Genomic DNA, 25851 nt, shown 5'->3' on the forward strand with positions numbered 1-25851 from the left:
ACTCTCATACACTGCTGGTGGGACTGTAAAATGGTACAACCATTGTGGAAAGCAGTATGGCGATTCCTTCAAAAGTTGGAAATAGAAATACCATTTGACCCAACCATTCCTTTACTAGGTATATACCCTAAAAAAGTGAGAACCATGACAGGAACAGATATGTGCACACCCATGTTCATCGCAGCACTATTTACAATAGCCAAAATATGGAAACAACTTAGTTGTCCATCAACTGGGGAATGGATAACCAAACAATTGTACATACACACAATGGAATATTATGCAACCCTAAAAAATAACCTAGATTCTGCAAAACACCGCCTGACGTGGATGAACTTGGAAGACATGCTGAGTGAAATAATCACAGGACAAATATTGTATTAGTCTGTTATAAAAGTCAAGGAAAGGTTTATCTATGGAAGGAAATTTTCTTTGTTGGTTACCAGGGGTGGGAGGGGAGGGGAGCGAACACTGTTAGGTAGGTAAAAATAAGTATTGATTTGGGTGAAAAGAAGGCAGTGTACCAAATGTGAATGATCAACATGGTGGCATGGAGGAAGAGGAAAACAAAGAGAGGTACATGGGAGGTACAGACAGCAAAGATGAACTCTTTTGCACATACAGTACCATGTTGTCAGTGAAGGCAAACATGGGTATATGGGTGGATAGATGGGTGGACAGGCTGAACTATTAGGTATTGTCTATGAAGCAGAGAGTGTACCAAAGACCATATATAGGGTTGGCAGATAATGGTCCTATAAGTGTATTTGTATGATCTGAATTCCCAGGTATATAGAGGGCTGACAAGGGAAAAGATTGTAGTCACTTTTTTGTCACAGCCAGTTATCCAGAAGGACTGAATAGTTGAACTTGTGGGCTCTAGACTATAGTCACAGGGGACATCATGCTCAATTGGCATAATATACTACACAAAACCTTTTTTGCCTCTTACTTTGGCGAGTAGTGACTGGGATTTTAAAAGCTTGCAAGCAGCCATCTAGATGCAGTGATGGTTCTCTCCTTATCTAGAGCAAAGAAGAATGAAGAAAACCAAAGATTCATGGAAAGAATTAGTCCTAGCAACTGGTACAGCATGAGATCCTCAGCCTATACGACTGAGACCAGAAGAACTAGATGGTGCCTGGCTACCACTGCAAAGCACTCGGAGGGGCATCTATGTGGGAGATCCTGGATAGAGAGGGAAATCAATGTGGAACAAAACTCAAAATCCTTTTAAGAAAAAAAAAGGGGTGGGGGGTACCAGTTTGCTGTTCTGATAGAGCCTGGTGGGACCACTGAGATTATGGCCCCTAGCTGCCCTTCAGGTCTGGAATTGAACCCACACCTGTGGCTTCCAGTCAAACAAAAGACAGTTGTATGAGTTGAACTGTTCCTTGAGGTAGATACACTCCTTGGAGAGAATAATTGTGGGAGAAAGAAAGGCTGTTTATTCACAGGGAGACAGTTCAGGGGGCAGGAGTGCATGGAGGGAAGGACATAGGGAAGAGGTAACTATTGGAAGGAAGTGGGAGGGGAGCTGTTGCATTGTGGTAAATTGTAGGCAATGTCATGAGACAAAGTGTATGTGAACTGCTGTATGGAAAGTGAATTTGCTCTGTAAATTTTCACCCAAATCACAATTAAACAAAAAAAAAAAAAAAGTACTTTGTCAGATTTTGTTAAGGAGATACATAATTTCTAAAGCAACTATGCTTCATAGAGTTTATGATCTAGCACAGATTATAACAAACATAGTTTAAATATGCTAATACTTTAAAATGCTATCTATGCTGGATATAAACTAAACCAAACCCACTGCCATCAACTTGATTCTGATTCATAACCACTCCCATTGGGTTTTCAAGGCTATGAATCTTTATAGAAGTAGTTTGCCTCATCTTCTTCCCACAGAGGAGCTAGTAGCTTTGAACTGCCATCTTTCTGATTAGAGTCCAAATTCCTTACCCACTCAGCCACCAGAAAAAATAAAAAAGATCAAACTCATTGCCAATGATTTGGTTCCCACTCATAACGACCATGAATGGGTTTCTGAGGTGGTAAATCTTTACAGAATTAGATTACCCCATCTTCCATCTGCAGAGCAGCTGGTGAGTTTGAACTGCCAACTTTTTGGTTAGCAGTCAGATAGATGCCTCAGGCACTGTGCCACCAGAGCTCTTTATATTGAATATGTATTATAAAATCATATTTGAAGTGAATTTTTTAGTATATAATATGCATTATATTAGAACAATGTTTTCCAAACTGGATTGTCACTACCTTGTTACTTCATTAAGTAGTTTTAGGATTTAAAATTAATGGAATAGAAAATAAAAATTTTTAACATGTGGTAGGTCACAATTTCTTATTGTAGATTTTGTTTCTTTTTAATTTTCTTATTGTAGGTTTTTGTTTTTAAAGCACGAAAGTCTATATTAAAGAATGTTTGCTTTTTAAGCAAATTTTTTTTTGTAAAAATTAAAATCAATCATGTCAGGAATTATAAATATTTCTAACCATATATATGGTTAACAGTTACTCAACACATGCTTTATTTTTGGCACTTTAGCAGATTTTTCTTACTTAAACCTTAGCAACCATGTACCCCTATTTTAAATGTACAGTCAGTGACATTAATTACATATACCATGTTATTCATCCATCACCACTGTCTATTTCCAAATATTTTTATCACCCTAAACAGATACTCAGTACCCTTAAGCATAAATTCCCTACATTCCCCTCTCTTCAGCCTCCAGTAACCACTAATAAACTTTCAGCTCTATGCATTTGTTTATTCTAGATATTTCATATAAGTGGAATCATATAATAGTTATCCTTTTGTGTCTGTTTTATTTCACTCAGTAGAATAGTTTCAAGGTTCATGTAAGTTGTACCATGTATGTTATGTAACATCGAGTTGGCCCCGACTCATAGCCACCCCTCCTTGGGTTTCTGAGGCGGTATCACTACGGAAGTAGATCGCCCAATCTTCCTTCCAAGGAGTGACTGGTGGGTTTGAACCGCCAGCCTTCTGGTTAGCAGTCAAGCGCCTTAGGTAGTATACTACCAGAGCTCCTGTACCATGTATAAGAACTTCTTTTGTCTTTGTGGCTGAATAATATCCTGTTGTATGTATATACCACATTTTTGTTTATCCACTCATCTTTTGATGGTCACTTGGGTTGTTTCTACCTTTTGTCTGTTTTGAATAATATTGCAGTGAACATTAGTATGCACATACCTCATTTGAGACGCTGCTTACCATTCTTTGGGATACCTACTTAGCAGTACAATTGCTGGGTCATGTGATAATTCTATATTTAACTTTTTGCAGAGCCTCCACATTGACTGCACCATTTTACATTTCCACGAGCAATGAATAAGGATTCCAGTTTCTCTACATCCTTACCAACACTTCTTATCTTCATTTTTCTGATAATAGCCATCCTTGTGAGTGTGCAGAGCTCTGATTTAGGCTGATTTTGTGTTTTTAAGGAGGTGAATTTTGAAACAAAGAAGTTCAAATAGTAAAGGAGAAGATGGATATATATTTTTTCCCTTTATGGTCTTAAAATATCTTGATTAAAAACAATTACAGTAGCTATGTACATAAAATGGGAGCTCTGGTAGCATAGTGGCTAAGACACTTGCCTGCTAACCAGACGGCTGGCTGTTCAAACCCACCAGCCACTCCTCGGAAGGAAGGTTGGGCAATCCTACTTCCGTAGTGATACTGCCTCGGAAACCCAAGGAGGGGTCGCTATGAGTCGGGTTTGACTCGATGGCACATAACAACAACAACAACAACATGTACATAAAATACATAAATTATGTAAACAGCATTAGGAAACGTTGTTATTGTTATGTGCTGTTGAGTTGGCTCCGACTCATAGCGACCCCTCCTTGGGTTTCCCAGGCAGTATCACTATGGAAGTAGATTGCCCAACCTTCCTTCCGAGGAGTGGCTGGTGGGTTTGAACCACCGATCTTCTGGTTAGCAGTCAAGTGCCTTAGGCACTATGCTACCAGAGTATAAGTACCTGTTTTCTGTTGTTTGCAAATTAGTAAAGTATTCCATTTCAGCTGGTACCACCTATTGCTGATTAGTAATCATCAAAATGATAGTAGCCACAGGCTACTATAAATTTAGGTAATTAAATAATCTAAATAATATATTACATCAGAGCCAATGTACTCTGCCTTTGAATATTTTTTTTCCATAAGTTGATGTATTTCAGCATTACACATTTTCCAGTGAGACAGATAAAATTATTTTCCTTTAAGAATGCCACTGAAAAAATTTTTTTATAAAACTTCTTAAAGAATGTTTTATTTACAGTATGTATAATTAATAAATAAGTTTATAAAATTTATTAACAGAATTCATTATATGTTCCTGCTAGAAATATGTATCACAATATTTCTGTTTCTGTTGTTTATGTTAATATTTTTCTACCTTTGTTTCTTTACATTACCTGCCTAATATGGGGGGGGTTAATGTATGGAAAAATATACACATGCTCTCAGTTCTTTGATGCTCTCAATTCCAGTGATTTTGACCTGCACCCAACTTCAGCTACCTATTCCCATCTGTAATTGCACTTGTCAGATTTCAACTTCAAGTATCCTGCTTTCTGGCCACCTCTTTTCTGTCCCCATTCTCTCAACCCCACTACATAAGACATTCAAGCCTTCTACTCCCTCTGTACTGTTTCTATCATGGTCTACCTCTGTGGTGCCAAATCCAGTGGTAATGGTGAAGTCTTCTATATTTTTAACTTGCCAGCAAAATTTAACATAGTAAGCCATATAACCTTGTAGAAAGACTTTCCTCATGTGGCTTCCAGGGCACAGTTTCTCACTGACTGTTTCCTCCCAGAGTTCTTTGCAAAATCCCCCTCATATTCCTAATCTCAAAATATCAAAAGTGAATTTCTGTTTATGGTGATGAAATATTGGAAATGATCATTGGTGATATTACAGATATGATTAATGTAATTGATATCACTAAATTGTACACCTGAAAAATGTTGAATTAGCAGATGTGTTACATATATTTTTACAACAGTAATTAAAAAAAAATCAGACTATCTCTGTGTTTATAGTCCTTGGATCTCCTCTCTTTCCATTGGTATTTTCATCTAATCCTCTGCCTTTAAATACTTTCTGTGTCTTTTACATTTATATCTTCTACCCACAATTATCCTCTAACATGAGTTTTAACCATTCCATATCTTCACTTGTATTTCTAATACTATTTCAAGGTGTACCATGTATAAAACTAAAGTCTTGATCTCTCCTTCCCCCCCCCCCAAAACCTCTGACATTCTTCCCCATCTTAGTAATTGGCAGTTGCATGCTATCCACTGCTCAGGCCAGAAACATTGAGATCATTCTGATTTCTTTTATTTCTCACCCTGCATATAATCCAGCAGCATATCTTCTTTGCATTTCCTTTAGAATTGTTCTATCTGTCCACAAAACATCAGTTCTTTTGCCATCACCTTGGTTTGGGTTAATGCCAGGTCTTCCACCCTTAACTGCCTCTAGTCTGTTCTCCATAAATCAATAAAACCAAATATTTTAAGTACAAGTTAGAATCTATATACTGCTCCTCTGCTCACAAACTCAGAATAAAATAAGAAATACTTTCATGGCTCATAAAATTTTACGTGATTTCACATGAGTACCTCATGATCTCACTTCTCCCTCTCTCATTCCACTTTAGCCACACTGGTGTGCTATGCTGTTCTAAAACATGTCAAACATATTTCCATCTCAGGGACTTGTAGTATTTTTTCTTCTGCCTATACTATTCTTCCACCATGTTTAAGTAGATTGCAAAACTCAGTAAAGAAGAAATCCTGTATATGTTTATGTATAGTAGATAATATATGTAAGTGTGTGTGTCCTAATAGAAAAAGTATCTAGGAGAAATAAACAGTGATAATTAAAAATAAAAAATAAAATAAATAAATAAATAAAAATGAACGGTGACTACCTTTAGGTAGACATTGGGTTTATATTTGTCAATCTTTTCTGAATTTTTCACAGTGGGCAAGAATTATTTCTGTAATCAGAAAAAAACAAGTATTCATTTTATAGGACAACTAAAACAACTTCCCCTTCCTCAGCTTCTGAGCTGTTGTTTCTTGATCTGGGTTCTTTTACACAGATGTGTCCACTTTGTAGAATTTATCACTATATTCTTATGATTATGTATATATAGCCCCACCAAAATAGTAAGTAATACAGTATGTTTATTTTATGTAATTATTTGAGTACTCTAGGTAATTTGCTTTAAGTTTGAGATGAACTTTGAGATGTATTTACTACTTATTTAATGGCCTAATCAAAATTTCATTGATTACAAGAGTATTTGATTTTAGATCATTGACTGTAAAATAGAATATAAACAGTATTGTTGGACTAAATTTAATTATGTTGGATAGGTGTACACTTACTCCTCAATTACCAACTTTTTCATTATTTGACAGTTCACATTGATGACAATAGTAAAAAAATCTGCTGTCCAACTATATAGGAGCTTTGGTAGCATAGTGCCTAAGGCACTTGACTGCTAACCAGAAGGCTGGTGGTTCAAACCCACCAGCCACTCCTCGGAAGGAAGGTTGGGCAATCTACTTCTGTAGCAGTACTGCCTTGGAAACCCAAGGAGGGGTCACTGTGAATTGGGTCCAACTCGAGGGCAAATAACAACAATAACATCCAACTATTTTGCTCATTAACAACATGCAATTGGCAGTAATAAATGCTTAGGTGCTAGGTGAGAATGATGCTGACTGTGATAGTTAATGTGTGTCAGCTTAGATGGGCCATGATTCTCAGTAGTTTGGCAGTGATGTAATGGTGTAGTCGTCCTCTATTTTTTACCTGATGTCTTCCTCCATTTTTGCATAAAACTGATTTTCGTGTAATAGCTTGGTCTTTGGAACCTAACCATGTTGATAAAATGAGGTATAGATTTTTATACTTCTTCAGACTACTTTTATTATTAGGTTTATTATATTACCAATAATACTTCTTTCAAAACTGATCAAGTATTTTAAAATTTAAGAATATTTTATATTTGTTCATATGTCACAAAATACCTTACAGAGTTTTTAGTCTAAGTTAGGCAAGTTATTGACCAGAATTAGATAGATTTAATACTATTATTTAATATCTCTCTAATATTATAAAATTTTTATAAAAGTTTAAAAGTTTTATAATAAAAGTATGAAACTTTGTACTATTAAAACTTAATTACATGATTACTCAAATATATAGGTAATACTCTGTCTTACAGCAAGTTAAACTGCTGTTTAAAAAATTGATTTCTTCCATTCAATCAGTTCATTGATTTAGAGATAAGAAAAATACATGGTTTTGCATTGAAAACAAGAAATTCTGACCAATACAGACATCATTTCCAACAAAGCACTTTCCTTTTCATTGTCTGCGTAAGTTCAGTTTAATTTTCATTAGATATTCAAACTGAAGGGAATCCTGGTGAGGTAGTGGTTAAAGTGCTTGAACTGAGGTCAGTGACTAGAACCCACTAAGCCTTGCAAACCCTCTGGGGCAGTTCTGCTTTGTCCTGTAGGGTGGCTATGAGTCAGAATTGGCTTGATGGCAGTGGGTTTTGGGTTTTGGTTTATTCAAACTGAACTGTTATATTCAGTTTAGTATAAATTTATTCTTAAACTGGTTATGTTGTAATTAAAAGTATTTTCCATGTAGCATCTCTGATTCTTCTCTGACATAACTCTTACATATCTTCAGAAAATAGTTGGTTTTCTAATGCATGAAGTAAAAGTTCATGCTATATGACATAAATTATACTTTTTTGTTTGTGATTGAACTCTTTCATCTTTAAGGTCTTAAATTCTCCCAAGTAATCATCCATTAGAGTTATAAATTACCTTTTTCCCCCCCTTAAAAAGCACATCTGGTCTTAAAAACTTTTTTTTTTAACGTATTTATCTATTCTTGATACTCTATCAATATTTTAAATTTAGGATTACATATGCTTATGAGCACTTAGGTATTTATGGTATATCATAAAATTTTTATATTTACATATCTTTTCTCTTTAAATCTAGATACAATTGAAAAGGAAATAAGAAAAATCTTCAATATTCCAGATGAAAAGGAGACCAGATTGTGGAACAAATATATGAGTAATACATTTGAACCACTGAATAAGCCAGACAGCACCATTCAGGATGCTGGTTTATACCAAGGACAGGTATTGTTTAGAAGTGTTTTTTATTTTAAGTATTTGGATTCACAGACTTTAATGAATATCTTTGCAATATATAATGGATTCTGCTTCTTTTGTCTTCTCATTCTAACTCGTCTCTTCCCTATCTCTTTTGGTCACTGGCTGTAACTCTGCTTTCTTCCTTCTGTTGTGTTATTGTTAGGTATTGGGGAGTTCGCTCCAATTCATAGCAACCCTAGGTACAACAGAACAAAACTGCCTGGTCCTGTGCCATCCTCACAATCCTTACGGTACCTGAGCCCATCATTGTAGCCACTGTGTCAGTGCATCTTGTTGAAGGTTTTCTCCTTTTGTGCTGATCCTCTACTTTACCAACCATGATATCCTTCTCCAGGGAATGGTCCCTTCTGACAGCATGACCAAAGTAGGTGAGCTGAAGTCTGGCCATTCTCACTTCCAAGGAGCATTCCAACTGCACTTCATCCAGGAGAGATTTGATTGTTCTTCCTGGCAACCCATGGTAGTTTCAGTATTCTTCATCAACACCACAATACAAAGGCATCAAGTATTCTTTAGTCTTTCTTATTCATTGCCTAGCTTTAGCTTGTTTTTCTTTCATTTGGCTTGGGAATAATCTACTTGTTAAAAATAAATTATTTTAACCAAAAATCTGTTAATATTTTAAGATAGGTTAAGAAACTTTTTCTGCAAAGTACTGAATTGTAAATATTTTGGGCTTTTAGGCCCTATAGTCTTTTAGCAGCTACAGCTCTGCCATTGTAGTAGCATGAGAGCAGCTATAGACCATACATAAACAAATGGGATGGCTTTATTACGGTAAGACTTTATTTACAAAAACAGGCAATGGGGATAATCGACCATCGTTTGCCAACCCCTATTAAAACGTATGTGGTATAATCCAAAGAAATGATTGGAGAGGTTCAGAACACAAATCAGCAAGTTGTACTGATTTTACCTTCTAAATATCTGTTGAATTGATTTCTCTGTTCTATTCCCAGTCTTCTCTTTCAGTAGTCTTTTAACAGATCTCTCTGCTTCCGGTCTTTTGCATGTTCAGTCTTAATGTATTTCTGCCACAGTATTCTTTCTAAATTGTAAACCTTATTATTTCCCTTCTATAAACCTTTCCTGGCTCCTTAATGATTATAAACTAAAATGTAGGCATCTTATCATAGATGTAAGTAAGTCATGGTTTGAATTCTACCTACTACTCTTCCAGCATCCTTCGATTATCTTTGCCTTATGACTTACACATTTATACTCTAACAGTACTGTTATGGTTCCTAAACCCACTATGTTATTCCATACTGTTTCTGTGCTTTTGCATATATTGTTCATTTTCCTAATGTACTCTTTTCCCAGTTTCTGTATCCATCCAACAAAAAGCCATTCTCTTTTTTTTTGCCACTCTTAGTGATATTGTGCTACTCACATGCTTTTGTTATATTGCCTTTCCCTTTACCCATGTCAACACCTGTCTCTTTAATTATCTGCTTTCCTTCCCATCCCAGATAACCAACAAAGAAAATTTCCTTCCTCGGGTAAACCTTTCCTTGACTTTATACAATAATGGATTAATACAGTATCTGTCCTTCTGTGAATGACTTATTTCACTCAGCATAATGTCTTCCAAGTTCATTCACATTGTGAGATGATTCGTCAACTCTTCATTATTCTTCAGTGTTACATAGTATTCCATTGTGTGTATGTACCATAGTTTGGTTATCCATTCATCTGTTGATGGGCACTTAGGTTGTTTCCATTTCTTTGCTATTGTAAATAGTACTTTGATGCATGGGTATGCATATATATCTATTAAGGTCCTGTATCTACCTCTTCAAGATATATTCCTAGTAGTAAGATTGCTAGATCAAATGGTATTTCTATTTCTAAATTTCTAAGGAAGCACTATACTAAAATTTTTTAAAAAAAAAAAAAGCTCTTTTTAACTATCAAAATATTCAAATTAACTATCCCATCATCTAGCCAGATCAGATCATTCATCCTTCTAATTCCAACTCAGATGTCACATCATCTCTTTAGCCTTTCCTGGTCTATTTTCTTTGATGTCCATTGAAGTACAAGAGTTTTCTATTTGGGGACAGTTGCTTCCTTAACTTTGATAATAATTTCGTAAGGATTTATTTATATTCTGCATAATTAATTGTATTCTTTAGTTTTTTTATATATTGAGCTCCCCAACTACACTATGAGGTCCATATTTTAGTTGAACTGTATCTTTTACTTATTTTGTATTTATTTATTTATAATACCAAGCACAATGCCTGGTGCTCCAGTATATAAAAGTTTTTGCTTTATTTTATTCGTTGTATTAAAAACTACTATTGACATCAACATGATTATAATGAGTTATGAAAAGATTTAGGGTAACCTAGAAAAATTAATGTTTATCCAATACTTAGTATATGCCAGATATTATACTACACTGTATAAACAGTGCTTTCCAGACTTATTTTAACCATCATATTCTTAAATTCACACTTACAAAATCCAGTGTTGATTGAGTGGTTCCTGGGTGAATCATTCAATTAACACACTGCTGCTACCTAGTCTGAAACATAGAGTCCACAAAAATATATCACTAAGCATATGTAAAGGGAGCTCTGGTAGCCTAGTGCCTAAGGCACTTAACTGCTAACCAGAAGGCTAGCAGTTCAAACCCACCAGCCACTCCTCCAAAGGAAGGTTGGGCAATCTACTTTGGTAGTGATAACTGCCTCGGAAACCCAAGGAGGGGTCGCTATGGGTCGAATATGACTCTATGGCAGTGGGTTTGGTTTGGTAATTTACATAGTGATAATATAAATACAGATTTCAAAACCTCAAATAAATTATATATTATCTGTAATTTGGAGTTTTGTCTGTATTAGCATTACAGTTACTAAGATCATATATCAGTAAATTTAACAAAAACTACAGTTACTTACTGAGCATCTCTTATTTGCATGGTACTGTGTTACAAGCTACAAATACAAAGAGAAAAAATGTACTCCCTCAACTCAAGAAATTTATATTCTATTTACTTGGATTGCAGTTTCATACTTAGAGAACAAAATTATTTTCTTCACAGTTTACCTTTTCCTTCTTAACTTTCATTACTGACTTCTGCTTGAGATCTTTTTGTCTTCCTTGCCCATCTTTGGAATGAAAATGCAAATACCTCTTCACTTGTCTATTGTGTCCTTTAAATAATCAGTTACGTAGTGTATTCATCTAATCTGCTAAAGCTGTTTTAATTCGAGAATTATAGAAAAACACTCTTTTATTATTGTGTCATATTTGCAGGTGTTAGTGATAGAACAGAAAAATGAAGATGGAACATGGCCAAGGGGTCCTTCTACTCCTAAGTAAGTGCTCCCACTTTTTATAGCTTGTTGCATGATTTTGAGACCTTTGATGTCCAATATTGAACTCTAGAATGATAGAAGAAGCTAATTGTATCATTCTGCAAAAATATATGCCTTCTTTTTATTTTAATATTCTTAGTATAGAAGTTACCTCAGTTTGCACTGTCATTAATATGTTAAAATTTAAAAGGCTTCCACTTTAATTCTACTGTAGAATAAGGTATGGTATAAATAAATATTATGAATGAGAAGGTTACATTATCAGTACAGCAAATCATAACATTTTGTTCAATTTTTCGAAGTTTTTTTTTTTTTTTGTAATTTTTTCCAGTATCTTAAGAAAATATCTTTTTATCAAAATAGATTTTTGTGAAAGTAAGGTTTTTATTTAAATAAGTGTTTTTAGAGTTTAAACGCACAAGTAGAGATAGAGGGATGTGAGTTGCTTTTGATGGTAAATGAGGGAAAAAAGGATAGGAATCTTTTTCTTTGTTTAAAAGTAATCAGATCCATAATCCATTATCAAAAGCACTTAGAGCCAGTGGTGTTTCAAAATTCAGATTTTATACATCTTTGAGAAATAAGTAAGTAGTGCACATACCACCTATTACAATATTTCTGTAGAGCCTAAGGCAGCACTATGTAGTCAAACACAGTAATATTTTCTCAGCACGTATTCATACTAAGTGGGATAAATAAAGTTATTTCATATCAGTGCACGTTGCGTATTGCCCCAAAGAAATTGCAAAAGCATTTGATTGTGTGGATCATAACAAATTACAGATAACATTGAGAAGAATGGAAATTCCAGAACACTTAACTGTACTAATGAGGAACCTGTACATGGACCAGGAGACTGTCATTCGAACAGAACAAGGGGATACTGCATGGTTTAAAATCAAGAAGGGAGTGTGTCAGGGTTGTGTCCTTTCACCATACTTATTCAGTCTATATGCTGAGTAAATAATCCAAGAAGCTGAACTATATGAAGAAGAATGTGGGATCAGGATTGGAGGAAGAATCATTAACAACCTGTGAAATGCTGACGACACAACTCTGCTTGCTGAAAGTGAGGATGACTTGAAGCACTTACTGATGAAGATCGAGGAATACAGTCTGCAATATGGATTACATCTCAATATAAAGAAAACAAAAATCCTCACAACTGGACAAATGAGCAGCATCATGATAAATGGAGAAAAGACAGAAGTTGTCAAAGACTTCATGTTGCTTGTTTCTACAATTGACGCCAATGGAAGCAGTGATCAGGACATCACACGATGTTAGCACTGGGCAGTTTGGCTGCAAAGGACCTCTCTCAAGTGCTGAAGAGCAAAGATGTCTCCTTAAGAACTAAGGTGTGCTTAACCCAAGCCATGGTATTTTCAGTCACCTCATATGCATGTGAGAGCTTGACAATGAATAAAGAAGACTGAAGAAGAATTGATGCTTTTGAGTTGTGGTGTTGGCAAAGAATGCTGAAAGTACTATGGACTGCTGAAGGAATGAACCAATCTGTCCTGGAGGAAGTGCAGCTAAAATGCTCCTTGGAAGCAAGATTGGCCAGGCTTTATCTCACCAACTTTGGTCATATTGTCAGAAGGGACCATTTCCTGGAGAAGGATGTCATGCTTGGTAAGGTGGAAGGTCAACGAAAGAGGGGAAGGCCCTCAACGAGATGGATTGACACAGTGGCAGCAGGGATGGGCTAAAGTATAGCAAGGATCATGAAGCTGATGCAGGACTGGGCGGTGTTTCATCGTGCTGTGCATAGGGTCGCTGTGAGTCAAATATGACTTAACGATACCTAACAACATGCTACATAAATATATAATGTTATTTAAGGACATAAAGAAAGCAGTTACAGGGGAAAGCAATAGGAATAGACGTTAGAGAAGAAAATTTTTTAAATTTGAGTAACTGTCACTTTATTGGTATTTGTGTAAGTGAAGCAGAGATACAGATTGCTTTTTCTGGTTGAATGCCAGCAAAAATTAAAAAAAAAAAATAGAATGTGTATTATCGAAGTCACATTATAAGCAAATTTAACTTAGGTAAATTCAACTTCAGCAAAAGGTACGTAATCTATGTCTTAAGAAGAAATTTCAAGATGTTAAGGTATAGAAAAGGAGGCCTGGTGATGCAGTGGTTAAGCACTGGACTGTTAACAGAAAGGTTGGTGGTTCATACCCACTCACTAGCTGTTCCACTGGAGAAAAGACCTGGCAATCTGCTCCCATGAAGATTACCCCCTAGACAATCTTTGGAGCACTTCTACTATGTCATATAGTGCTGCTAAGAGTCAGAATAAACTTGATGGCACATAACAACATACAGTACAGGCCTGTTTTTTACTGCTAAAAATTGACATTATATTATGTCAGGAAACAGCCACTCACCCCCAAGTGGTAAGAAGATGCTAATTCTATTAGTTGTTGTTATGTGCCGTCGAGTTGGACCCAACTCATAGCAACCCCTCCTTGGGTTTCTGAGGCAGTATCACTACAGAAGTAGATTGCCCCATCTTCCTTCTGAGGAGTGGCTGGTAGGTTTGAACTGCCAACTGTCTGGTTAGCAGCCAAGTGCCTTAGTAACCTGGGATCTGTCCTGCATTCATTACTGCTTCACATTTTACCCATTTTCTTCTTAGAAAGTCAAAAGCCAAGGAAATATCATTAAAAGTGATATTACAATGATAGAAGAATCACCTGGAGAGCTTGTTGAAACAGTTTTCTAGGCCCTGCCCCTAGAGTTTCTGATTCAGTAGATCTAGTTGGAGCTTGTGAATTTTCATTTCTAATCAATTCATAGATGATGCTGTTGCTGCTCTGAGGATCACATTTTGAGAACTACTGTGGATATTTCTTAACATGTACTGAATAGATCATAGGCAACAGCTTCCAGGGTTCCTACTCCAGATTAATTGAATACAGACCTTTATGGTGAGCCCAGGAGTCTGCATGTTAGGTGCTTTTTGTGAACACTAAAATAAAATGTGCCAACACCACTACATACTTTCACTACAAAGTAGTAAGTCTCTTAGTGGATTGCCTTTTATACCTCTAAAAACAGAGGAACTTAAGTGCTCTGAAAGTCCTAGCCCATATTGGTCTGAGTTGAAACCATGTATCCTCAGCTAAAATGTAAATTTTGGGGTTACTTGATTCAGAAAAAATGCAGAATATTCAAAAAAGGGTTAAAAAAAAACCCAAAAACATTTAAAACATATAGTCCTGTAGTTTTGGGGGAAAGCCTTTTAATTAGCTGCCTGAAACAACCCAGTCGGTATTAAAAATCAAAGAGAACCTGCCTTTAAAAAAAAAACTTAAAAGTTTTTGTCTGTATTTTTGTACTAGGTAATTCGAATTTTTCATCTTTATATTCATACTATATTTTATACAATTAACTATTTTCTTCTTAGAAAGTCAAGTGCCTAGTTTTTTCAGAGCTTGCATTTCTAATTTTTAAGCATCTAATTAACCTCTCAAAAACATGGTGTCTCAAAAAAATAAACTCACTGATCCTTTTCTAAGGATACCTTTGAAAAGATTTTTCTCCCTATAAATTTTCTTTCTGTTCTGTTAAATTTGACCATTTATTTTCTGAAGACATTGGCATTGGGCAGTTAATATAATTATTAGATTGAAAATATATGACTAATTAAATCTTGTATTTCTAAAAATGAATTTTAAAGTAAAACAATTATAGGAGTTCCTAAAGAGAGAAGAAACTTATGTCAATAAGTTAACCCTTATTTTACCAGACAGTTTTTTTTATTCCTCAGCCATGGATTCTAAGGTACAATTTTATTAAATTTTGACTTAATTATGCTGTTAACTTTTTCATGTAAGTTTTCATTTGTTTCAAAGAATGCCTTTGAGATTATTAGCATTATTTTTAAAAATCGAAATTTTACTGTTGTCCTAAAATAAGTAAAACTGTCTTGTGAGGGTAGCATGAGAATATGATTTAATTCAGATATTTTTGTTAATTACTAAAAAAAAAAAGTATTGACAGAAAACATGTGGTTAGGTATTTGGTGAAAAAGTTAAAGGTTATGGATATTTTGAAGAGGCAGTTTTCATAGACTAGAAAACATGCAGAGAAGAATCTAAAATTAATCAGAAAAAGCCTTAGAGACTTTGAACAAAATCATATGGAAAACTGAGTTAGTAGTTCTTACTCATACTTTGTCCTCCTGCCATCTGTGTTATTCTGTTAACGGAATTCCAAACTGATGATTGAAAGACTAAATATAAACTTAATCTACTGCCATAATAGTATTTTACAGCACTGTCCTTGAATGTTCTGCTTGGAGAGAGGGAACATTTTATAAATAAAACCATTGCAAACTACTTTTTATTAGGATAAATAATAAACATCTAGATGACTCTGTGATACTGCTTTTGCTTTACACCATCTGTATACACTTTGTACCTGCTTAAATACAGGTAAAAAATCAGCATGTACTTCTGAGAATATTTTAGAGAGTGATTTTTAAGCCTAATTTGCATATCTAACTTCAAGTTCAATTGTATAAATAGATTCAGAAATGGTACATACACTTATTTAATTAAAATCCATCCTATTTTCACCAAGTCACTTCTGACTCATAGCAACCCTATAGATAGAGCAGAACTGTTGCATAGGGTTTCCAAGGCTATAATCTTCAGGAAAGCAGACTGCCACATCTTTCTCCCGTGGAACGCCTGATGGCTTCAAACCACTAACTTTTCGGTTAGCAGCTGAATGCTTAACCAGTGTGCCACCAGAGCTCCTTATTTTGTTAAAAATCACTAAAATACATATTAGGAAACTTATCATGTGAAGTGTTGATTTTATTTTAGCCATTAATAAATTGTATTGAGATATTTTAACTATTTATAAGCATAATGATTTCTGCTTATTTGAAACATTAGTGTATTGTGTTATCAACAGTTTGTTTTGTGTACTAAAAGTAGATAATAAATAATGAATAAATAAATCTATTATCATAGATAACAGAAAATCAACTCTGAAGTTTCTATAGTTGTTACCAATTTTAACCTTGTTCAAATACGGGAAGTGGGAAGGTTAGGTGATTTTGGTTTGTGGGAGTTGAGAGTATGGTTTAAGAGCCAGCTTTTTCAAATTTTTCCATTTATTCATATTCGTTTATCTTAAATTAATAACGCCAGTTATTTAATGCAGCCTGTGACCTATAAATCCAATATAATATTCCAAAATCTACAACTTGTTATTTTTTAAAGACATTTAGAATCTTTTTAACACTTTCATATCTCATTGTTTTTCTTACTGCTCTCATTAAGAAACACATATACTGTGGCTTTTTCTGAATTTGAGGTAATGGCATGTCCAAACAAAAGTAGCTAGAATGCAATTTAAAGTACCAAAGCTTGGAGAGTAATGATAACAGTAGGTATGTAGTCATATTCCTAGAAGAAAGAATTAAAAGTGTGTATGAATTATCTAAAGTGTAGAGATCCATATATTAAACCTTCAGGGGTATCCCTACATAATGGCATAAAATAGAAAAATAAAAAGAATAATCATGAAGGTTCAGGGAAACTTATATCCCATTTTATTACAGAAGCCAGAGGAAAAGAGCTTTTAGAATAAAGCTGTCATCAAGTCAATTCCAACTCATAGTGTACCTACAGGACAGAGTAGAACTTCTCCATAGAGTTTCCAAGGCTATAAATCTTTACAAAAACAACTGCCTTATCTTTCTCTCATGGAGCGGCTGGTGGGTTTGAGCTGCTGATCTTTTGGTAAACAGCCAAATGCTTTAACCACTGCACCACCAGAACTCCTAGGGGGAATGGTTGTTGTTGTTGTTGTTATGTGCCGTCGAGTCAAACCTGACTCATAGCGACCCCTCCTTGGGTTTCCGAGGCAGTATCACTACGGAAGTAGGATTGCCCAACCTTCCTTCCGAGGAGTGGCTGGTGGGTTTGAACCGCCAGCCGTCTGGTTAGCAGGCAAGTGTCTTAGCCACTATGCTACCAGAGCTCCTAGGGGGAATGGTTAGCAGTGCTAAATGTTGCAGAGAAGGGGAGGGGGGTTGGTCAAACTCCTTGACAGTTGGAGTTTGTCCAACTTAAAGTGGCCTGAGATATTCAGTAGTATAATAGGAATGATAAATAGGTAACAGGGAAAGAGGAGATGAGTAGTCAGAAAATGATACAACTAGTACAGACCTTTTATGAAATATATTGAATGAAGGAAAATAGATAAGATGATAGTTGATTGAAGAGACAATTTCTGGAGTGGGACAGAAGCTACTTTATGATACAAATATTTTTGTTGTTTAAATAAATATGCCCCTTTTTCAGTAATTGTTACCCAAATAGAAAGGCATCACATTAATGATCCAAACCAAACTCACTGCCGTCACGTCAACTCCAACTCATAGCGACCCTTCCTTGGGTTTCCGAGGCAGTATCTGTGGGAGTAGATTACCCAGTCTTCCTTCCAAGGAGTAGCTATGGGTTTGAACTGCCAGCCTTCTGGTTAGCAGTCAGATGCCTTAGGCACTATGATAGAATGAGGAGGTTTATATGCATTGCTATTTACTGCTTTATTGTTGTTGTCACTTTATTTCAGTTGTCCCAACTCCAGATCCTTTTTTGGAAATGCTTGTGCATGCTCATAAACACACTTCCCCATAACTGTGAATGTTGAGGTTCCTGTATTTAATAATCATTGAGCCCTTACGTGTGTACGCAGATTTTCTTTTCAAAATGCACATCAATTAAACAAATCTTTTTTACATCTGTGTCTTCTCCCTACTTTCTGTTGTAGAGAAATAATACCATTTATCCAAGTTTTATCAGAAAGAGCTTGGTCACAGTCAAAATGATCTGTTGTTGTATGCTATCAAGTTGGCCCCAACTCACAGTGACCCCTCCTTGGGTTTCCGAGGTGGTATAACTGCAGAAGTAGATTGCCCAACCTTCCTTCTGCAAGATCATCTACCTGTGTTAAATTCAGTACTCAAAGCTATATTCAGATTTAATTGAAATTAGGAAGTAGATAGTATATTCTATGTGTAAATCAAAGTAATTTAACTGTAGAATTCTCATTTAGGTGTTTGGTATTTGGAGGTACTTACCAATAATTATTGGATAGTTCCTCTCATCCTTTCTTCCCTCCTTTGTTCCAGAAAGAATTTGAGCAATTTACAGTAACATATTTAAATAAAAAATAGCTACACAGACAGACACAGAAATCAGGACAAAAGGAAAAGAAATACAGCCACATTAAGATGAAACCAGAAGTGAAGTTAATTGGTAGGAGCAGTAGGGCCTTTGCAGATATTAAAATTAATCTGCAGTGTGGACTTTGTTCAGATCCTGATTCAAACTGTTGGTTGGGGGAGACAGGGGGTAATACTTCTGAGACAATTAGGGGAAAATTGAATGGGAGCTGGGTATTACATTGGGACTGATAGTAATATGTGATGATTATAACAAAGAATATCCCTTATCTGTTAGAGATTAATACTATGTAATTTATAAGTGAATTTATAGATGTTTGGGGTTTCCATTAAAATTCTCTCAAAAACAGAGGGGGATGAGTAGACTATAAATAGAACAAGAATTGCAGTATATAAATAATTTTTGAAGCTGAATGACTGACACTGGGTTCATGAAGATTTGTATATGTTTAAATTTTTTATAATAAAAAGTTTAAAATAAAAATAAGTTACACATTTGGCGCTTAGATTGATAACTATTGAGGAAAAGTGACTGTGATTTAATTTTTTAAAGTGGACTATTTAATGTCATGTTGTATATAAAATTAAGCAGTCAAAATAAGGAAAACAATAAAGCTATGAGATGTATATCCAAATTCCCTTAACCTTGCCTTTCTGTATCTTAAGGACCTGACACTTTTCTTGACATACAGGAGATACACAGTAAATGCATGCTGACCTGTATCTCACAGCAGTAAAAGTATTTAATGTTTCAAGAGATTTAAAATTGTCTTTTTCTTGAATTTACCTTAGAAAGGGTTACTGAAAATGGGGAGAACTTCTAAGGCTGGTCTTGCTTTTATTTATAATTTTTAATAATAGATTTTATTAAGTTGTTTTATAATGCCAAGCTTGCAAATAACTATAAATATCTTTAAATGCTTGTTTTGCTATATCAGGATTCAGATTTAATTTCTTTATATTTTGGTTGTTCAATATGGTATTAAATTTTCATGTGCTAAGTACTCAATTAACTTATTAAAAGCAAGGTATATTTTTCTGTTGAGGTAAGAAGCTCAAAGACTTGAATAGCATACTCTTAGATAAAACATACAGCACATAGGAGTACTCATATATACAAACATTCAATTGTTAGGAATAAGTTTCAGTATTTTTTCTCATTAAACTACCTCAACTAAATTGATGAGTTTTACCTTTTGTAATTGTTTTTAAGAAGTGAATCACTGCCCTGTAGAATAGTCCAAACTAGCCAAAATTAGTTTAATACTAGGGGAGCTCTGGTGGCACAATGCCTAAGGCATCTAACTGCTAACCAGAAGCCTGGACATTCAAACCCACCAGCCACTCCTCAGAAGGAAGACTGGGCAATCTACTACCGTAGAGACACCACCTCTGAAACCCAGGGAGGGGTAGCTATGAGTCCGAATCAACTCGATGGCAGTGAGTTTGGTTTTGGTTTAAGTGGTTTATATCCAATCTATATATGATGTTCTAAGTGTTGTAGCATAGTGCCTAAGGGACTTGATTGCTAACCAGAAGGCTGGCGGTTCAAACCCACCAGCCACTCCTCAGAAGGAAGGTTGGGCAATCTACTTCTGTAGTGATACTGCCTGGGAAACCCAAGGTGGGATTGCTATGAGTCAGGTCCGACTCAATAGCACATAACAGCAGCAACAAGTGTTTTTTCTGTACATAATCTAGACGGCCACTAGAACAGAATTGCTAATGAACATGGTAGTTTTCAAATTACATCAAAAAAGATTGCTAAAAGATTCAGGTTATAATCCATAGAATAACTGATCATTCTTGTCACCAGGGTGCCAGTCATTCTCTAAAGAACCTGAAATTAACTCTACATGTATTAGCTAGATTAGGTTTTGTGCACATAATCTAGGTCAGAAGTTACAATCAGCGTAGACAAACGATCTCACTGGTATCGAAGGACTGTATTCATTTATCAGTAATGCCTGTAACAATGTTTCTAAAGTGTTATCACAATTCATATATACCTGTGACCATATCCACCCTCACTTCTCTGATCTTCTTCCTATTTAAGGACAATCTCTTTACCTGTATATTTATTTAATTGCTTCATAACCAGGAACAAGTTGCTGTCGAGTTGATTATTACTCATGGAGACCCTGTGTATGTCAGAGTAGGACTGTACTCCATAGGGTTTTCAGTGGTTGGTTTTGCAGAAGTATTGGTAGACCTTTCTTCCAAGGGGCCTCTGGTTGGATTCAAACCTCTGACCTTTTGGTTAGCAGCTGAACACATTAACTGTTTGCACCAACCCAGAATTCCCAATACTTCCTAGACCTTGCTTTTTCTTTCATTGTGTATATATATCTCAAACCAAAAAACCCACTGTCATCATATCATTTCCAACTCAGAGCGATACCCGTTGCGTTTCCAAGGCGGTAAATCTTTATGGAAGTAGACTGCCCCATCTTCCTTCTGTGGCAGCTGGTGAGTTTGAACCACCACCCTTCTGGTTAGCAGTTAAATGCCTTAGGCACTGTGCCAGGGGGCGGGGTGAGAGGGGGGAGAGAGAGAGATAACTGACATACTGCCACACATAAAGTAGACATTTAACACTAATTCATTCTTTTGTCTTTTTTCCAGTGTCTTTTTCCCCTTAGCCTATAAACATAAACAAGCATCTCCTATCTTTAAAGAAATGACAAAGACACACTCTTCCTCCTAATATTATTTTTTAACTTTTATTCCTTTGACGGCTAATATCTTTAGAGAGTATGCTTACTGTTTCTTAACCACCACTCATAATTTTACACTCTTCTTTCTCAGCCCATCTGTTTCTACTCTGAACTCCTTCACCCTCCACCAAAGTGCTCTCTTCTGAAATTACTGATGACTTCCTTATTTTTAAATATTTGTTAAAGATTGCTGAAAGTTCTTTGTTTACTTGATCTCTCTTTATCATTTCTTTTTGATCACTGTCTCCTAAAGAATTTCTCTTAATTTGAATCCATGACACGACATTCTTTAAATTCTGATTCTTACCTCTCCTGCTCAGCTGCTGGCTTTCTTTCTTTAGGGCTGCCACATTTACTTATTCAGATTGTATACTGCACAGCTCTAGGGGGCATCATTCACATTATAATCTATGTGAATAGCTCCCTTTGGCCCAATTTGCATTGATATTCCAGAAATTTCTGTCTGAAAATTTACTCTTTCATACCATAAACCAAACCCAAACCAAACTCACTGCCATCAAGTCATATCTCACTCATAGCAACCCCTCCTTGGGTTTCTGAGGCAGTATCACTACGGAAGTAGATTGCCCAACCTTCCTTCATACCATGTTGTTGTTATGTGCCATCGAGTCGGACTTGATTTGTAGCGGCTTCTCCTTGGGTTTCCAAGGCGATGTCCCTAAAGAAGTAGATTGCCCAACCTTCCTTCCAAGGAGTGGCTGGTGGGTTTGAACCGCTAGCCTTCTTGTTTAGCAGTCAATTGCCTTAGGCACTAAACTAACCATGTTGTTGTTGTTGTTATGTGCCGTCGAGTCGGCCCCAACTCATAGCAACCCCTCCTTGGGTTTCCGAGGCAGTATCACTACGGAAGTAGGACTGCCCAACCTTTCTTCCGAGAAACTGTGTTGTTATTGAGTCAGACCCAACTCATAGCGAGGCCTCCTTGTGTTGTTGTTGTGGTTGAGTCAGACCTGACTCATAGCAACCCTTCCTTGGGTTTCCAAGGTGATATCATTATGGAAGTAGATTGCCTAACGTTCCTTCCAAGGAGTGGCTGGTGGGTTTGAACCACCAGCTGTCTGGTTAGCAGTCAAGTGCCTTAGGCACTACGCTACCAGAGCTCCATAGTAGGTACTTAAAACCAGTGGATGGATCTGCAACCTATACAACTATGAGACCAGAAGAACTAGATAGTGCCCAGCTACCACTGCCATCCACTTGGAAGGGGATATATGTAGGAGATCCTGGATAGAGAGGGAGAACAATGTGGAACAAAACTCAAAATCATTTGGAGGGGAAAAAAAAAAAAACGATGGTTGGGACCAGGTTTGCTGGTCCAATAGAGCCTGGTGGAACCACTGAGACTATGGCCCCTAGCTGCCCTTCAGGTCTGGAATTGAACCCACACCTGTGGTTTCCAGCCAAACAAGGTATAGGCATATGAATTAAACATTTACCCCAAGTAGACACATGCCCGGGAGAGAATAATCATTGGAGAAGGAAGGGCTGCTTATGCACAGGGAGACAGCTCAGGGGGCAGAAGAGTATGGAGGGATGGACACTGGGAAGAGGTAACTATGGGGAGGAAGTGGGAGGGGAACTGTTGCATTGTGGTAAACTGTGATCAATGACATGAGACAAAGTATATGTGAACTGCTGTATAGAAAGTGAATTTGCTCTGTAAATTTTCACCCAAATCACAATTAAAAAAAAAAAAAAAAAAACAGTGGATGGACTCTGCTAATTCTCTCCTCCAGCTCAAACTGATATATTCCATATTTCTAGCCTAGAACTCTCCTTTCAATCCCAGACCCATTTAAGCAGATGATTACTACATACCTTCTTTCTAAATTTCATGTAGGACTCACCATGTCAAAATTGAATTCAGAATTGTCTTACCTCATCTCCCATCCCCCAGTCTGAACTGTATCCATTCCTCATATTTCCTATTTCAGGTACCATCTCAGAACCATCTTAAATTTTTTCTTCAGCCTCACTCTCATGTAATTAGTCAGTAATTCTTGTACATTCTGCCTTAAAATCTATAAATGTTTTGATCTTGTACCCCTTTACATAAAAATTTTAAAGACCCAGAGAACTTCTATTTGTATGAGATATATCTATTGGTATTTATCATATTAGAAATTAAAGCTAAGAAAATTTTAAAATAGCAGTATTAAACCACTGTCAGTTAACATAAATAATGTTTTTTGTGTGAAAAGTAATTATTCTCCAAAACAAACAAACAAAAAAATTAGAAGAGTAACATTTTTACATTTTTGCAAATTTCTGTACTATCTGGCTGAATAGAAGACTGAATTTTCTTACCTGCTTCTGCATTCCCTCAGTTGTGATACATTGTTTGAATTGAAGTCCATGAAGAAAATTCAGCTTCACACCTATATGTCATTGGAAAGGGAAGGAGTATTTTCAGATAGTTGAAACTACATCAGGACTCTAAACCAAAAAAAACCAAACTCACTGCTGTCAAATTGTTTACAACTCATAGTGACCCCTCCTTGGATTTCTGAGATAGTATCTCTACAGAAGTAGATTGCCCAATTCAGAATTCTAGCAATAATTAAGTCATAAGGATATTTGTAATATGAGACCTGAAACATCATCAATTTTTTTATGCTATTACATTAAGATTTATAAAGATTTTGTAACTTCATGCATTAGGTCATTTAGAAAATATTGGCTCACTGAATTATGCAGATCTCCAAAATGTTGGCAAATTTATTATAAAATATTGAAGAAGAACAACAACCAAAAAAAAAAATCCCTGGATGGTACAGTTAACTCAGTTGACAGCTAACTGAAATGTGTCAGAGTTAACTCATATACAGCCTATTATCAGCAAAAAATAACCTCTGCTAAAGAGGAAGTAAAAAATTTATCAATATTTCATATTATGTAACACTTCAAAAGTTAAATAAAGCTTTTCTTATTTATAAGGAAGTTTATTATGCACCATTTATTCTGCATAATGCATTGCAAATACACCTACTTTTCAATATGGACTATCTTGTTATGCAACACTTCACGTTTACACCAATAGTAAAACAAATATACTATCCTACTGTTTTGTGTAGGAGCTCTGGTAGCATAGTGCCTAAGGCACTTGACTGCTAACCAGAAGGCTGGCGGTTCAAACACACCAGCCACTCCTCGGAAGGAAGGTTGGGCAATCTACTTCCGTAGTAGTGATACTGCCTCAGAAACCCAAGGAGGGGTCGCTATGAGTTGGGTCCGACTTGATGGCACATAACAACAACAACATTGTTTTGTGCATTAATGACATGTCTAACAGTAAGGAACACAGGGGGTGTTGACAAGAGTAATGATGGCTGTGATAGTTAAAGTTATGTGTCAGCTTGGCTAGGCCATGATTCTCAGTGGTTTGGCAGTTGTGTAGTGATGTAATTTGGCAGCTATGTGATGATGTAGTCCTCCATTTTGTGATCTGATGTGGTCATCTTCCATTTTTGAATAACATGTATTTCCCATAATACCTGGTCTTTGGAACTTAACCATGTCAATAAGTGAGGAGTGGGTGTATGTCTTAGTTACCTAGTGCTGCTATAACATAAATACCACAAGTAAATGGCTTTAACAAACATATTTATTCTTTCACAGTTTATGAGGCTAGAAATCTGAATTCACAATACCAGCTCTAGGGGAAGGCTTTCTCTCTGTGTTAGCGCTGGAGGAGAGTCCTTATCTCCTTTCAACTTTTGTGGCCAACAGCGTTCCTTGGAGATCTCCATGTATCTTGGTATCAGTCTTCCCCTGGGTCTAGGAGGTTCACAGTGCAGGGACCCTGGGTTTAAAGGATGTACTCTGCTTCTGGCTTTTCTTTCTTGGTGATACTGAAGTCCCTCTGACCACTGCTTACGTTTTAATCCCTTTTATATTGCAAAAGAGATTAATCAATAGGCAGCCTAATCCTGTAGATTGCATCCTGTCTCATTAACATAACCGCTTCTAATCCTGTCTCATTAAGGTCATAGAGGTGAAGATTTACAACATATAGGATAATTATATCAGATCACAAAATGGAGGATAATTACGTATTACTGATAATCGTGACCCACCCAAGCTGACACATACTTTGGAGGGACACAACTCAATCCATTAACATTGTATGTATATTTAGTAAGTCCAAATTACCAAAAAGCAGGTTTTTCATTTTGTAAATTCTATTTTCTTATTCAATAGCTATTTCATTATATTAGCGCTTGAGGAAAGGAGATAAAATAATTTAAAAAAATTAATCACTATAGACCTCAATAA

The 25851-nt window shown here is 36.0% G+C and overlaps 1 protein-coding gene across 1 annotated transcript in view; it reads left to right on the plus strand.

The window, feature by feature from the left end:
- Window positions 1–25851, plus strand: part of USP15 (ubiquitin specific peptidase 15) — a 214626-nt gene that overhangs the window by 118213 nt on the left and 70562 nt on the right. Inside the window, exons 5-6 of the mRNA XM_007942749.1 lie at window positions 8109–8254; window positions 11558–11619. Of these exons, the coding sequence (XP_007940940.1) occupies window positions 8109–8254; window positions 11558–11619 (208 nt within the window). The remainder of the gene's footprint in view (window positions 1–8108; window positions 8255–11557; window positions 11620–25851) is intronic.

Source organism: Orycteropus afer, unplaced genomic scaffold (assembly GCF_000298275.1).
Source record: "Orycteropus afer afer isolate SDZICR_OR568_19922 unplaced genomic scaffold, OryAfe1.0 scaffold00097, whole genome shotgun sequence".
Taxonomy (NCBI): Eukaryota; Metazoa; Chordata; class Mammalia; order Tubulidentata; family Orycteropodidae; genus Orycteropus; species Orycteropus afer.